General features: G+C 40.5%; 3 protein-coding genes across 3 annotated transcripts; 1 reads left to right on the top strand and 2 right to left on the bottom strand.

Annotated features, from left to right (window-relative positions):
* Positions 1-195: 195 nt before the first annotated feature.
* On the top strand, positions 196-3,909 carry rmnd1 (required for meiotic nuclear division 1 homolog). The gene is made up of 12 exons (XM_079287325.1): positions 196-334; positions 767-1,240; positions 1,336-1,441; positions 1,553-1,628; positions 1,980-2,019; positions 2,133-2,233; positions 2,326-2,432; positions 2,520-2,584; positions 2,710-2,786; positions 3,068-3,188; positions 3,296-3,412; positions 3,579-3,909. Exons 2-12 carry the CDS (start codon positions 794-796, stop codon positions 3,609-3,611), a joined length of 1,290 nt encoding a protein of 429 aa, XP_079143451.1. The 5' UTR covers positions 196-334; positions 767-793; the 3' UTR covers positions 3,612-3,909.
* Positions 3,910-4,187: 278 nt separating this feature from the next.
* LOC306790176 (uncharacterized protein) lies at positions 4,188-6,476 on the bottom strand. The gene is made up of 2 exons (XM_079286312.1): positions 5,268-6,476; positions 4,188-5,114 (listed from the first exon to the last, which is right to left on the bottom strand). Exon 1 carries the CDS (start codon positions 6,418-6,420, stop codon positions 5,302-5,304), a length of 1,119 nt encoding a protein of 372 aa, XP_079142438.1. The 5' UTR covers positions 6,421-6,476; the 3' UTR covers positions 4,188-5,114; positions 5,268-5,301.
* Positions 6,477-6,809: 333 nt separating this feature from the next.
* On the bottom strand, positions 6,810-13,953 carry akap12a (A kinase (PRKA) anchor protein 12a; the record flags this gene model as incomplete). The annotated part of the gene is made up of 4 exons (XM_079286170.1): positions 13,819-13,953; positions 11,760-11,859; positions 7,117-11,609; positions 6,810-6,866 (listed from the first exon to the last, which is right to left on the bottom strand). The coding sequence occupies exons 1-4, from the start codon at positions 13,924-13,926 to the stop codon at positions 6,810-6,812; spliced, it is 4,758 nt and encodes a 1,585-aa protein (XP_079142296.1). The 5' UTR covers positions 13,927-13,953.
* Positions 13,954-16,538: the final 2,585 nt, after the last annotated feature.

Genomic DNA, 16,538 nt, shown 5'->3' with positions numbered 1-16,538 from the left:
TCATTCTTCTTTTTTTAAAGTGTAATACTCTGTCAGTGGACCCAGAGGTCCTGATTTACAGCCCTGGAGCTTGGCAGCAACGCATAACCTGCCAGTCAAAAATCGGGGCCGACAACGGCCTGGGCAATACGTTGGTACGTCACCATAAACAGGAAATGAGCCGCAACAAAACTTTATTAGCAAACAGCGAACCCATGCAGCGCACACGGCTCCTGTGTCTGTCATGCACGTTGTAATGTCGCTGTACTCACAGTTGCACATGAACAAAAACCGTTGTTTTCGGACACGTTGAATCATTCGACTCCTGTTGAATCGCTTCTTCTTTCATTTTCCGGTAAGCTAACGGCTACATATCGGTTAGCCTTGACGTTACACACTGATCTGTGATCTGTTAGCACGTCCACCACCTCCTCTGTTGGCTTGTAACTTAGTTGAAGTTATAGCTCCAGGTACTGAACCGTATTTATTTCGTGGTTTGCTCTCACACTGTATTTAAAATGGTTATATCGTAAGCAGACGTAACGTTACTAGTGAAGAGTGTGATATCTGACGTTAGCTAATGTAGTCAAGGTCAGTGTAGCTTATTCTGGCTTCACTTTGTATACTAACATTGCATTCAATATGTCTGAAATGACATATTTAAGTGTATCGTGCTAATAGATCCAGGTTGTGGTTCCAGAGTGCTCTGTAATGCATACACAGTAGAGTATAATACATTATGATGCATCGGCTGAAGGTACACTGTTGGCTGTTTCCTGTGTCGCAGCTCACCTGTGCAGCTGTCGATGCTAAGATGCTGCTCCGGACGTTGTGGTCCAGACTGGGAGCCCAGCTGCCAGCAGAGTGGAAACCAGTCTGCGTCTGTACCTCGGCCTGTCTCTCCCAGTCCATCCAACCACACAAGTATGAATCCACACCCAGGACTCACTCAAACTGGTCTGCTCCAAGGATCTTTTCAAGGCCCTATCATTTAAACACGCTTCACCAACAGCTGGAGCATACCAGACGTGTTCCGCCTGCGTTAGTTGGGTTTAACAGTAACGGCAGCACTTTGATAACTGACCCTGGGATGCTGACTAAATGTGGAATTGGACAGAAGCGTTTTTATTCACCCGACCTTGTGAAGTCTGTGTTGAAACCGAGTTTAAAACCAGCAGCGGTGCCGGTGAAAAGGGTTCCCAAAGGACCAAGAACGAAACAACCTTCCAGAGCCAATCAGCCCTCCCTGAACATGGACAAGGTGATTCAGCCGTCTGATAATGACGATCTTTATAAGTGTTCATACACGTCTTGCTTGTGTTTTAGTGATTAATTCAAACCTGTGTTTCTCTGTAGGATATGATGCAATGTATTGCCTTTGCAACAGCAGATCAGTATCATTTGCCAACACTTTGCCACGACTTCATCAGCCACGGCTTCCATGAGATAGATTTACCAAGAGGTATGATTCAAAAAAAATATTTATAGAATACAACATTCCTGGGAATTAAATGTGATTATATGCTGCTCAGAACAACGACCACATTTAATGAAAAACTTGTTTTAATTTCAGATGCCTCAAATGTGCTGGTGATAAGCACAGAGATGGCCGCAAAACCAGATGACGGTGCTCTAATGTTCTTCTTCAGGTAGAAATATATACAGTGTGTGTGTGTGTGTGTATATATACATACATACAATATTTCCATACCTAAGTTTCGACATTTTTTTATTTCGGCAATGTTCTTGTTGATGCACTGATAGTTCATTGTTTTGTTAGATGAAGTAATGGGTTGTAGAAAATATTTATATTGAAAAAAAATGGCGATTACTATCATTAATAAAACAAGTGTAAATGATATTGGCAATGATGTAATATCTATCTATCTATCTATCTATCTATCTATCTATCTATCTCCAGCTGTAATTACAGTGTTATGGCAATTTTCTCTTTATTTTTTGGTAAATTACTGACTGACGTTTTCTTTCTGTAATTTCAGGGAAGGCTCAGTTGTTTTCTGGAATGTTGAGGAAAAAATGGTAAATAAGTAATATATCTTTTTTAAGTATAACATTTAATTACTTGTAATCCTTGTTTACTTTGTTACTGTAGCATACTTCTTCGACAATGTGCATATTTTCTGTCTCTACAGTTGAAAAGGGTGTTGAGAATATTGGAACGTCATGAGATCCAGCCCTATGAAGTAGCATTAGTCCACTGGGAAAATGAGGAGATTAACTACACTGTTGGAGAGTAGGTTGATACTCACTCACTCACTCATTAAATACATTGTATTAGTATGCACATACGCTCCATACTTTCTGTATTTTTTCTCTCTTCTTCAGGGGAAACACGAAGCTTGAGCGCGGCAACATTATCCTGAGTGACAAGATGGAACAACATGAAGCGGTTCTGGAGAAGTTTGCATTTTCAAATGCGCTATGTTTGTCTGGTGAGAGCCGGCGCTCAGACTATAAATCACAAAGATTTGAATTTTTATGTTCCAGCACTGAGTTTAACCGCAGGCTTTCTCTTCCAGTGAAGCTGGCGATATGGGAGGTGTTTTTAGACAGCTTTGTGGAGTCAATTCAATCGATTCCAGAGGTACAGTGGACACAAAGAAATTCTGAATAATTGATTATCTGTAATGGTTGTTTGTTCGTGCGGAAGGTAGACCATGCATCAGTGCTCCACTTAATGCTAATGTCCTAATCTGTTTATCTCGTTAGACACTGAAGTCTGGCAAAAGAGTAAAATTGTCCTCGGCAGAGGTTATGAAGAAGATAGGTGAACTTTTCAGCTTACGGTAAATTCTGTTTTCTTTAAATAGCAGTTTGTTCAGAGGGAACTGCGTCTTTTCCTTTTTTCAAGGTTTAAGCCAAAACTTTCCAGTTGTTTCCGGTTTAAGCCTCAGATTTGTATTTTTTTGTATTTGTCAGGATATCCGTAGCAGAAATTTGCTCACATCAATGTATTTTGTTGTTATTGCCACTCATTGTTAGGTAATTACAATTATAAGAAGCATTGCCGGCCTGCTGGGCTGACAGACTGTTTCAAACCTTTTGTACTCGCATGCTTCTCGGACAGACACTGTATAAACCTGAGGTCGGACCTGCTCATCACACCTGATTTCTACTGGGACCGAGAAAACCTGGAAAAACTCTACGATAAGACGTGCCAGTTCCTCAGCATCAACCGCAGAGTCAATGTAAATAACGCTGCTCCTGAGAATAATGTGGCGCCATAGTGGTCATGTAGAGGCTCATTCTGGCGCGACGCTTCTGATCTCGGTGAGAAACATTTGTCTGTGTTTAGGTCGTGAATGAGAAGCTGGAACATTGTTCACAGCTAACGGATTTGATGAGGAGCCACCTGAGTGAGAAGCACAGCTTGAGGTTGGAGTGGATGATAATCATCCTCATTGCTATTGAGGTAAGGAGATAAGAGATCCTTTGTTTATTCATCACATCAAACCATCTAAAAACATACTCATGTGAACACTGGTTAGTCTACTTTAATTAGATTAATTATAATATAATTCATTAAAATTCTCAAAATATTAGTTTAAGCTTATTTGTTTTTTGTGTTTTTCTCGTAGGTTATGTTTGAACTTGCAAAAATGATCTTCTAAGCGGCTCCTCCAACAATACGCAACTCTATAAAGGACACTGCGGAGAATGCTGCACTATGCACATGTACTATGTGTGACAATGTTTTCTGGAAGAAACTGCAATCGTGAAGCGGACCTGAATATTTTTTTAATGTTTTACTTTTCATGTTACACAGTACATTCATTTCAGCAAAACACAATCATGTTTTTATTTGTGAAAAAATGAGATGCGCTAATTTTTTTTTAAATTTATGAAGTTCAGGAACTCCAACTGTGAGTGCTGTATTATAAAAGATGCAATAAAGTGTTTTAAATGTTATGTTGAAGGTTTGATAGCTGTGTTTCAGTGTTTGCATGCAGAATATCGACTTGTTGAGAACATTATTAGTCAAGTAGAATGTCTAAAGCTAACTTATGATCACTCGAGGTTTCAATATACAAGAATAATTTGTAATAAAAGACGTACTTGAAATAACCAGGTATGAATTTATTCCAATAAAATAATAGTTTATACATAACATATATGTAAATATATAAACACATAACTCAGGTTTATGTTTTTCATTTTGTTATTATTTAAATCAAAGATCAGCAAGAATTTTCCATTAATGTCCGTATATGTGGAAAGAAATCATCTCCTGCAGGTGACTGAGGTTTACACACAAACCACTGGGAGACAGAACGGGATGAGTAAAGCTGCCATCATTGTTTAAGGCTTTGCTGATTACAATTGGATTAATGATAAATACATATGTGAAGATTCATTTAACTTCAAACAAATACAATCTTAAAACTTGCCACAGTAAAAATTCTGGTAGATTAAAAATGAGCACATCAGTCTGTATAAGCATTAATCATTCTGTACAAGATAGTTTACAGTAAATGTTCAGCTCTGCCTATAGTCTTTACCTGCATTGACCTGTTTAAGTGATTAAGCAAAACAGTTTATGAACACAGATGATACAGTGAGATATCTACATATACTATTAGCATCCTTTTAGGTCAAAATAAATGAACATTTGTCCAGTGCCTGGGTTATGTACCTTATGAATTAATGTTTTTTTTAATACTTACACAAATCTATTTGAAACACAAAACTGCGAACAAGAATGCTGTCTTATACCCTTAGACATTCATCAAAAAAAAGATCAAAATAGAGCTTTGCAGAAACATGATGTATAATTGAAAAGATCTGACGTGATTGACAAATTGCACTATAAAGAAACAACTCATGAGCATGATTGAACAAAGCTGTTGGATAATGGATGTAGTTCACTGTCAAACCTCTAGAACCACACTGCATGCACCCTGAGCCAAGCGTAGCAGTTCTCCAGTTGATGTTGCTCGTACTAGATCTCTCATTAATCGCACACATTATGATAATAATAAGTTGAACATAATGTCAAATAAAAGCAGCAGAATGCTGTTTCCTGTAAAGTTCTTCTACCACTGTCTGCGCTACTCTTTAGTGGCTTTTTGAAAATTTCTTACAAACTTGAGTGACTTCCTTTTTGATTGTCCAACCTTGAAAGAAAAGAAAAAATTAAAATATGAACAAATTTGGAAATTCCATTAAATGTGATGCATGCTTTAATACGTGTACTGAAAGAAACAGTTGAATAATGGGACAAATCTTGCAAAAATGACACGAAAACAAGAGGAAAGGGATCGGCTTACCGGTTAGTGACACTGAAGTCGAGCAGAATTAATTTCACTCCATTGTTGTGACACTCGCAGTTTCAGGATGCTCAGGTGCAACAGCAAAATCTTCACCTTCGCTATCAGTTTCACATCTTTTTACTGTTTTGTGCATTCTCTGTTGACTTTCCTCTTCCTCAGTCTTGGATTTAGGAGCCATTTCAACCTCATGTTCAAGTCCTGCCTTTGCCTCTTGCTCACTTTCTGTCTGAGGTCCAACAGATTCCTCCACCTCAAGAAGGCACGCCTCTGTTTTCTCTTGAGCGTAGATGTCTTCCTCAGCATCCATCCACACATCCTGGTCCAACTCTTTTTGTTTAGCAGGCTCTTTTGTTTCTTGCTCACACGCTTTAGAGAGTACTGGCTGACTCAGGGACTCTTCTGTTTTCTCTGTTCGCCTCACTGGTTGTTTTGTTTCTGTTGCCTGGACACTGGAGGTTACTGTCTCTGTTGATTTGATTTGTTCGTCTGGTTCCATCGCTTGGATGCTGATATCCAGCGCTACCGGTTGAGTCGTAACCACGGCTCTTTCCTTTGAATCTAAGTTTGCCGCTAGTTCTGTGGTCCCTGTAGCCTGAACAGCGACCTCCGTTAACTCTATTTGTTTGGTTGTCTTTACGGGTTCTACTACCACTACTGGCTGAACTCCGACCTCAGACACGTCTGTCTTTTTCACAGGTTCAGATCTCTCTGTAGGTGGTGGGGAAGCTGGTTCATTTGCCTGCCCAAACTGTATGTTGAGTTTGAATTCAATTGAAAGACTTGAAGGCGAGATGACTCCAGTGTATTCGGGGGCTACTAATCCAGTGTTAGTAGGTGTTACACTCAGGGTTTGGGTAATTTGTGTTGCTTTGTGAATCACTTGATTTGACTTTACCTCTTCTACTACGACAGCTGCTTCAGATGTTTCCTCTTCAGTTTTAGTTTCCTCCAAATGGCCGTTTTGATCATGGATAGAAACATCTAAACATGGTGTAACGTCAGGTGTGTGCAGATCCTCAGTCACTTGCTGTCCAGTTGCAGCGACGGCACTGATTTCCGTAGACGTTTCATCTTGTCTTTCATGGAGCGATGCATTACTATCAGCCATCTCTTTTTGATCCTCAACTTCATTTGATTCACTTTTAACCATCTTGCTCACTTCGGTCACAGCATCTGGCTGTTCAATACCTTCTTGTCCCAAGTTGACAACCAGTGGTTCAGGTGCTGTCTCTGGCAAGTTTTCCTTTACATGTTGAATGACTTCTTGAATGGCCACCTTGTTTTGCTCAAGAATTAATTCCTCTACAATCTCTGGAGTTGAGGAGAGACTGTCTACCTTTTTAACATTTTCATGACAAATATCTATGACTTCTGTTTCCCCTACCTCTACCACTGTGTCCACAATTGTTTCAGCTGATTTGATATCATCATTGACCACCTGTACTTGAGTTCTGTTATTATCCCCAAACTCTACTGATGGCACGTGCATCATCACAACCACACTGCCTTCCTCATCTGTCTCAGCCTTATCGTCTTTCACTAATGGTGTGGCAGTCTCGACTTCCTCCTCAAACAGTAGCTCACTTGTGACTCTTTCTATCGAGAGTTTAGTAATGGGTGATGTTTTCTCTATCAAAACATCAGGTATTGTAGTGCCGCATGTAGTGACTACATGCGCAACTAGGGCACGCTCAACTGCAGAAGTCTTTGTCTCAGTGCCTGAAAACGTACTTTCTGTTTCTCCCTCAACGCCGACTTGCCCTGCGCTGAGATGCACTTCATGTTTGGGTTCATTTGTAACTGCAGCGTTGTCTACACATGGTGCTGGACTTTCTTCGGTTAATACAGTCTTTTCTAGTACCTGGACATTACTTGCTTCCTCATTCACAGAGGATACACAAACTGCTGTTAATGTTAGTAACTCGTCTACACCTTCAGGTCTGCAATCTTCCTGCTCAACCCCAACATCTTGTGTAATACTCTCTGTTTCCTGATCCTTTGCTCTCTCCAAAGAGGAACCCAGTTGTGCCACACCTTCACCCTTAAGTCCATCTGTAACTGAAGCAATGACACTGTCAATGTTTGGTTTAGGAACGTCATCTAACAATATTTGCTTCTCAAATTCCTGAGCACTACCTCCCTCAATACTTTCTATGACTGCAGGCATGCACATTGTCCCCTCATCAGGGTTTGTTTCAGTTCCATGATCTTTTACATCCGATGGTAATACTTCTGGTTCTTGGGCATGTTCTGTTTTGGCAGCTTCTACTGGTAGTTTTCCTTCTGTCTCAACTTCATTTTCCTGTCTGGGTTCATCTGTAACTGTTTCCACTACTGGAATATCCCCTGAAAGGATTCCCGCCTTTGAATCTAATGTGGCTGCTTGCTCAGCTTGTAGTACTTCTGGTTCTTGAACATGTCCAGTTGTGGAAGAATCCACTGGCTCAAGATTGGCTTCAGTGAGACGTATTGTTTCCTCGTTGGGTTCATCAGTAACTGTTTCTCCATCTGAAACGTTCTCTGATATCACCTCTTTTTCAAGTGATTGAACACTGCCCTCCTCTAAATCTGATGTTGGTGCTTGAACAGCCTGAAATACTTCTGGTTCTTGAACAGGTGTCATAACATTCGCTGATAATTCTTTGTTTTCTGGCTCAAAGCTGACTTCTGTGAGACCCTCTGCCATCTGTTTGGGTTCATCTATAACTGCTTCGCCTTCTGGAACATTATCTGATATTTCTTCTTTTTCAAATGATTGAACACCCTTCTTTGAATCTAATTTTGTTGCTTGAACAGCTTCTAATACTTCTGGTTCTTGAACGTGTCCAGTTTTGGAAGCAACCACTGGCTCAAGATTGGCTTCAGTGAGAGGGATTATTTCCTCGTTGGTTTCATCTGTTTCTCCTTCTGGAACGTTCTCTGGTATCACCTCTTTTTCAAGTGATTGAACACTGCCCTCCTCTAAATCTGATGTTGGTGCTTGAACAGCCTGAAATACTTCTGGTTCTTGAACAGGTGTCATAACATTCGCTGATAATTCTTTGTTTTCTTGCTCAAATCTGACTTCAGTGAGAACCTCTACTGCCTGTTTGGGTTCATCTGTAACTGTTTCTGCTGCTGGAATGTCGTCTGATTTTACTTCCTCTTTTGGTGATTGAATGCTGCCTTCCTCTGAATCTAATGTGGAGGCTTGCTCAGCATCTGATGCGTCTGGTACTTGAATGTGTTCAGGTTTGGCAGCATCTGTTTCGAGTCCATCTTCATTTTCTGGCTCAACACTCACTTCAGTTAGCGGCACCTCTTTGAGTTCAAATGTAACTGTTTCGCCTGCTGGTACGCCCTCTGATATTTTGTCCTTTTCAAGTGATGGAACACTCCTCTTTTCTAAACCCAATGTGAGAGCTTGTACATCTGCTAATTCTTGCAAACGATCCACCTCTACTGGTTGTTGATCGTCATCCTCAGATCCGACCTCCTGCTCCATTGCCCCATCCTTAGTTTCATCTGCCACTGTTGCATGCAAGTCTGCTTCTTGAGAGTCTAGTTTTGGGGGCTCTGTTTCAGTTTGATGTGCCTCAAGTAGAGAACCTTTATCTTGGGCAATTTCGTCCCCTTCAGCTAATTTATTTGTAGACCCAGTCGCATTAACCTCCGATAGGCATTCCACCAGATAACAGCTCTCATCAATACTTTCTAATTCGGTTATGCTGTCTTCTGGATGTCTAACATCAGCCTTTTGTACTTCATCTTCAGCGATTTCAGCAGTGTCAAACTCCTCTGTAGGAACTTCAGATAAAATCTCTGTGGAAACAAAGTCATTGACTTCAAATATGTTTTCTATTTGGATGGTGGCTGCAAGTTCATTATTTGCATCCAGTTCTTTAACCTTTAGGCCTGTGTTAATTTCAGTAGCATCTGACCTTCTGTGTAATTCCAGAATTGTTGGCTCGTCCTTTTCAAATGTTTCCAGTATTTCATGCGAGACAGAAAATACTGTTCTTTCAGATCTTAACTCATATGAACAGACTGGAACTGCCTCTGGACTTATGGAGATGGTTTCAACAACCTGGTACAGAAGCGCATCTGTTTCCATAACAACATATTCTGCTGGAACCGGTGTTGTGTTGCCGGACGTTTTTGAAGACTCTAAAGATAACTGGGACACTGCAGAGATCATCTCCGTTTCATCTGACAGGGTAATGTCTAAACGTTCTGGTGCAGTAATGGCCTCAGATGTGATCTCTATCAGGTCCTCTGCTATGGTGTCATCTCTAGCTGCCTCCTCTGTGATTGAAGCTGGAGTGGCCTCTTCTGGAATGTCACTGAGTTGTTGTTGACTGATTGATTCTGTAAGATCATCAGGGTTTTCATCGGTAGCAGGGGTTGTAGTTACCTGATTCTCCAAACCATCATTATTGCATTGGACTTTCTTTGCTTCAGTTTGCAGGTTGTCACTAGGTAGGACTGGTTCAGCCATTGGATCAAGGAGGTCCTGCTGGAGTTCAAAGTCTGCTTCTTTGGGGATATGATTTTCTACATCTGCCGGTGTTTGTATGTGAACTTCTGTCTCAACTGTATCGAACTCAGACAGTGGAACCACAGCTGGTGTGTCAGAGTCTTCGTCGCCCGAAGCTGCTTCCTTATCAGCCTCATCTGAAGATACTTGGTCCTGCTTTTCGGCAGACTTCCTATTTTTTCGTCCTGGAAGGAGTTTCTTTATTGAAAACGAGGACTCATCTTGAGTTACTTCACTATCAGATTGTACATTGTCTTTGCTTTCTTCGTCATCCTTGGCTTTCCTTTTAGGGGTGACAAGTCTTTTCAGTGATTGCCATGTTGACACTCCATCGCCCTCTGAAGGGCTTCCTGCTTGTTTGGGTGAATAGGCAAAAATTTCATCAACCTCATTTTCTATGGGTGATTCTGCACTATGTTTAGATCCACCGTCTTGCTTGTTCATATCGTTATCAATTTGAGGTGTTTCATCCTCAGAGTCTGACGTTTTTCGGATTCTTCTCCTTCCTGATCTACACAAAACAGATTCCCATGAAACAGATGAGTCTTTTCGTTTTTTGCCTTCGTCTGTGCTGTGATCTGATATTTGCCCTCCTTCACTTGGTTTTGGTTCTTCTACTGAACCTGGGATTTGTGTCTCTTCATTACTGAAGGAGGATTTTTTCATGCGTTTTTTCGGAGTCAAAAGTTTTTTGAAGGAAGCCCATGCACCTTCCTCCTCCCCTGCTGTCTCTGGAGAGGGTTGTGCACAGCCTTCTTTCTGATTCTCAGCTGTCTGAGTCGATGATAGGTGCTGATCTGAAACATGTTCTCCAGAGTCTGACAACTTTGTATCACTTGATTTCCGGCTTCTTTGCTTTTTGGATAGTCTCTTTAAACTAGATCCTGACAACAGCCTTTTCAGAGGACTTGCTTGAACTTTGTCCTTCTCTTGAGAACTCAGAACTTCAGGCTCAGTGACAATAATCGTTGATGGGTATGCATCCATCATCTGAGCTGCAGGCCGGACATCCCCTTTTAGTTTATTTTTCTCATGTTCTGTCTCAACTGCAGCTGCCTCAACAACTAGACTAATGTCCTCTTTATCCTGACGTTGGTCTTGTGCAGTTTGTTCTGGCTTCTCTACGACTTCCTTTTTGTTTATATTGTCAGTGGTCTCATCTTCTGCAGGTTTCTTTTTCTTCCGTAGTCCAGAAAAGATTCCAGTCGCAAAAAATCTTTTAATTGGAGATACGACAACTTCTTCTTCAGGACTAGATGGAGATGTGGAACGTGGCTCTTCTTCAGTTGTGGTATCCTGGTTTACATCTTCTCCTGGAGGTGAAGTCATCGCTGCATCTGCATAATCAGATTTAACCTCTACTTTGGTTTCTGTTGCTTTCTCCTCTAGATTTTCAAGAACATCATCCGATGTAACGTCTGTCAGGGTTGGACATGTTGTTGAATCATTATCGTATGTCTCCTGTGCTATGTTCACATCGGTATTCTGTTCAGCATTCTCACTTGTGGTTTCCTTTGTGGTATCTTCAATGTCTTCTGGTGTGTTTGCTTCTTCTTTGTTAGTATCATTGGTCACATCTGTTGGGATTTCACCTGAGCCCCTCTTCACTGTCAATTTCAAACCAATGTTACTGAAAAATGTCTTAAAACTTTCATTGATGTCATTCTGCTTTGCATTCATTTCAGTCATTTCTAGGGGTATATCTTCATTAGCATCAGCTTCATTAGGTGATTCCTTTTCATTTATTTCAACATCTTCTAATGGTGTTTCTTCTTTAAATGGCGTTTCTGTTTGTGAAACATCTTCGTCTGGTGAAAAGACAGCTAAACCAGGAAATAAATTAATTATTAAATACTTGGATTGCAAGAACTGTAAAAGAATGATGGCGAAGATGAAATCCAACAAGTTATGCGTCTGTTGAAATTATGCTGACATTGTCCTTCAATAAGCAGTAATAGTGTTAGAGCACCTACCCTCTGCAGCGAGCTCATCCTCACAGTGACCATTGACTTCTGCTGTAGAGCGGTCTGCTTTTCCATTGATCTCAGAGATCTGCCCTTTGTTTTTGAGAGGCTGAAACGAAACATAACACTTAGAACGTACAATGTACCCTTGCTCTTGTATGTAAACCAGAAAATCAAACAATTTCCTGCCTTTTAGAAGTCCATTTTAAACATTTCCTTGTTTTGTAATAGTAATTTCAAAATCACTGGTTTCAGTTAAAACAAAGCAAGAGAATAAAACTGTCCGTGAGACTTTGTACTTATATGAAACAAACAATTTCAATCTTTGATTAACTGGGGTTCCAAAGCCCTATTTAACATAGTCCAGTCAGTGTTGTGTTGATGTGACGGTAGTCTTACAATTAAACAACCCTAATTGTCCAAATCTCAAATCCTTGAGCCAGATTAGCGGGTAAAGTCTGAGCAGGGGAAAGGGAACAAGAAACATGTTATTTGCCTTGAGAAACACAATAATTAAGCAACTCTACAAATAGCTGTAGGGTCCTATGGCACCTGCTAATACCTGCTACGACTTTGTTGGACATTAATACACGAGATTCATTTCCAATGTGTTTTTTTACACGTTTTGTCAGATTATGACACACACAGAAAAGTGATGAACACTCTTTGTGTGTAATATTTTTGATGAATCAGCTATAGGTCTTTTGGTGACATACAGCGGCCTTTGAAGCCACTATTCCCTTTTTCAAACGTGATAAACATTTTTAAACATTATAATGTAGCCGAAGTAAAATGTTCTAGGTGAACCAAAAACCAGCTGATACTCCCCTAAGTGTAGAGCGATAACAACAGTATACACTCTGAATTGAAACAGCACATAATATGATTATGGATGGCTGAGCTGATTTTCCAGTCTCGCCCATATTAGGGGCCGTGAACAGGCAGCGCTTTGTTTTCAGTCAGCCATGAACCAGAATGATGAATTGCCTCTGAATGGACCTTACTTCAAGAATAAAGCAGTTTAACTTCAGGAAATACAACCAAAGTTGGTGACATGACTTTGCAAATAAAAGTACAAATGAGTGTGACAAAGAATATAGCTCTTCAAGTATTTTTTACAATTTATTCGGAAAATAAAAAATCTGATAACAGTTCTTAATTAAACTAAAGACAACACGGCATTGGTAAAATAATGTTGCTTTAAAAAAAAAAAAATGTTTATACTTATTCGACTTTATTCAAGATGAGTTGATCACTTGTGACAGAGGCATACGTCAGCCACTTATTCCATCCAAACATTTAATCACCCAAATCACAAAGGTTAAAGCATGCCATTAAGTCAACACAAACTTATGATTATAGCTCATAAGACATTCATAACTATTTTCATGCACACATACAGTGCTGTCGAATTAACTTCCTGCTCTGCACGACCAAGGGATGATGTAGTACACAATAATCAATGTTGTTTTCTGCTGAGTGCAGCAAAGGGGAAATTCCATCTCTCTCCTGCTGTACTCAGGTTCCCAATGAAAGGCCATTACTCCTCCACATTGTTTCCTTTCATCTAAATGCAAACCTTTGCTGAACCAATGAAACAGCGAAAGCAGGGTTTTCAGAAGTCCACTAATAGCTCCTGGTCTCAAACTACCAAAGCAATGGGACAGATCCCGAGCTCTGACAAAAACAGACAAGGAGGACACTCAACAACTGAACCAGGAAGAAAGTGGCAATGACTCCATTCTGCACCTGAATAAAGTGAGCTTGATGTGTTCGATGACATTCATTAAAATGGGACAAGGACTTTTTTTCTTCTTCTTGAGGTTAATGAATGTGTTGGCAAGCAGCCCCTGCACTGTCCTTCCTGACAACAACAATAAATTCCAGCCTCAGCGTTTTGATGTAACATGACGAGGCTTTCTTTATACCACAAAATGTGCTGCTACTGAAAATGCATCGATGAGGATAAAAAAAACAAATCATTATAGATAAATGTAAAGTCTGTAGACGTGGCATTAGTTGTCTGCACTATGTCAACAATCTGGATCTGTCTGAAATAAGATGATACCTTGTCTTCGATATTCTGCTCAGCCTGAGCATCATCCACCTTTCCGCTCTCCTCCTCATCCGCTGCATCCTTCTCGCCGTCCCGTTGCGCAGACTGAGCGTCTCCCATTATCGGAACTGCAGCGCGTCACTGTCCGGAACGAGCCGCACAAGTGATGGAAATATCCCAAAATGCGCACCGGAAAAAGAAAAAAAGAAATTTGCAATCCGGTAGCTCCACGAGACACGGTCAGCTCTCAAATGCAAGCTGGATGTTGAAAAAGTATTTTATAACCAAACGCCTCCCTCCAGGATCACATGAAGCCTATGGGGCCGAGCCCGGTCCGGCCCGGCTCGGCCCGGCACGCCTCCCGCTGCATCAAAAAAAGGAAGAGGGAAAAAAAAAAACCTGCAGAGAAAACACATCGCGTCCTCAGATGACTGAAGCGGATGTCCGAGCAACAAGCGCGGACCTGCAGCGCTAAACACGTCCACCTCAAAGAGCAGATATGTGCATGAAGTGAGAGTCCTGTGAAATATGAAGTGTGTCAAAGGTCTGTCAAGATATCTGCTTTGGAAGTGAACAGCCGCATCGGAGATTGATGCAAACAGACTTTGAAAGACAGGCTCGACTGCAAAGCCCTCCGTGTAGCAGTTTCTCGTTTTTATTTTTGACCATTTGTTATTGAAAAAGACTGATTTTCATACATGGCATGAACTGCACTGTTGCCTGACTGGGAACAATTGCATCCCCCATTTTCAGTTGATGTGATTAAAAGTGATAAACAAACTGCATAATGAAGAAATGTGAAATAGAACATCTTGATTATTAATAAAGTTGCCATCTCATTCTCATTGTTTCTTTCATGCACATCATTCATATTATTCATCAGTATCTAAAACCTTTCACGTCCATCTGTAACTTTTAGGGGGAAGTTGAAGCTTATAGTCCAAAAGGTGAGCAAGCGAGTTTCTTAATTAAGGACTGACATGTCAGATCATAACAGGGAAGATTGGTTTCTTATGATGCTGGATCTCCATCCCTCAGTCCTCACCTCTTACATGAATGTGTTTATTATGTTACTGCAACTGGGACAGCCGTTGTCTTCAATAAGGTTGTATTTTATTCAGTGGTTGTGTTTGAGCTGTTTATAAAGGGTGCATTATCAGAAAGCGGTGCCAAAAATGTTTATATGTCAAATCTGTGAACTGTTCTTTAATGTTTCTAAATAAACCAGTTGTTGTATTTTGACACTGAAAACCTTACACAGTATAATATTTGAACCACTTCTGTAATGTTCTGTACAACAGGACTCTTTGCATATTAAAACAAAACGTTTTTTACAGGTCATTTTAGGACACAAGTTGGGAAATATTGTAAGTTGATCATTTGTTTTCCCAAAGAACGATTGTTTGATACATGAGACATCAGGTGGCATCATGTGAGTGATGCTTCTGCTGTAAGTCATGCTGAAGTGATTTTTCAGGCTTTCCAAACAACTCTCTTGGCATCACATGCGGTTGTTCAGTGGTTCTTGAAAAGTCCCCCGATTCCATAAACCCAGATTATTATAAACATGTACTTTTATGAGTTGGAATATTTATTGTTAATAAATTCAATATCGAAATGTCAGGCTGATCATAGACCTTTATTCTTTCAGTGTCGAAAAGTGATCGGATTGAGACACAGTTCCAATTGTGAAACTCACGCAGCTCCGTTTGATGGTAAACAACACGCTGCTCAAATCAGAACCAGCTGACTGAAAATAGTTTAACTTTAAAAGTGAACTTTCAGCTGTCATGTTGTTCAGGGTGTGTTGGAGCTGGAGATTGAAGTGCTTTCAAAGAAAATCCAAAAAGATGTTGAAGCTGAATGAAAGTCACTCTGTGACTTCCTCTCCTGGTTTAGAACAGAGGTTTGCTTCTTTCTAACATGTTTTACATCAACACATATTTAGTTTCAGTTGATCGTTGTCTTTGTATGAAACAAAAAGGTTCAGAAATATGTAATGAATGGAAGTATCGATTCCACATATTGTTTTTAAACCTTTGATGTCTTTTGGTTTTTCAATTCACTTTCTACATGTTGGTTCATACGACGGTCATTTGAATTGAACTCGCCTTTAATGGCCTTTCAGACTTGTGCTGCTTTGATTCGTCACACAAACGCATGTAAATCTTGTGCAAACACCACCAGAGAGAGCCAGGTCATGAGACATTTCCTCCTGAACAGCCTTGTTTCTCAGACCTTAAGATGAACTCAAAGTGCACTAACTGCATGTCACAGAAAGTACTGTTGTACCACTGACGTCTGCTGGACAAAATAAAGACTCCGTTTTAAAGTAGAACGAGAGCAATACAAGCACCGTCTGAAGAACCTTAACTTTGTTCAGTGTTGAGAAGAAAATTACAAAAACATATCTATAAAAGTGGAAAAGTAGTCATCGGATGAGCTGAACATGCCAGGTCTTGAGCTGATTCACCAGAGGGGGACAAATGAAGCAGAAGTGTGTGTAGAGGGATATTTTAGCCTCGTTCATGGAGTCTGTTGTTCCTTTCAGACGCTGGTGTTCATCCACAGCTGAGTGATACATCAACACCCTCTGGGAAACGAAGCCGCTGTGACTCAAACTCACTGGAGGCCGGTGGAAATGACTAACCACGTACAAACAATGCTTGGCTGTGGAAATGACTTATCACGCAGCTTCCTACGCATCAACTGGAAAATAGATTTTCTTTAAA

The sequence above is a fragment of the Melanostigma gelatinosum genome (assembly GCF_949748355.1).
Source record: "Melanostigma gelatinosum genome assembly, chromosome: 16".
Lineage (NCBI taxonomy): Eukaryota > Metazoa > Chordata > Actinopteri > Perciformes > Zoarcidae > Melanostigma > Melanostigma gelatinosum.
Note: the sequence above shows the minus strand (reverse complement) of the source record. Positions and strands in the feature narration are given on the sequence as shown.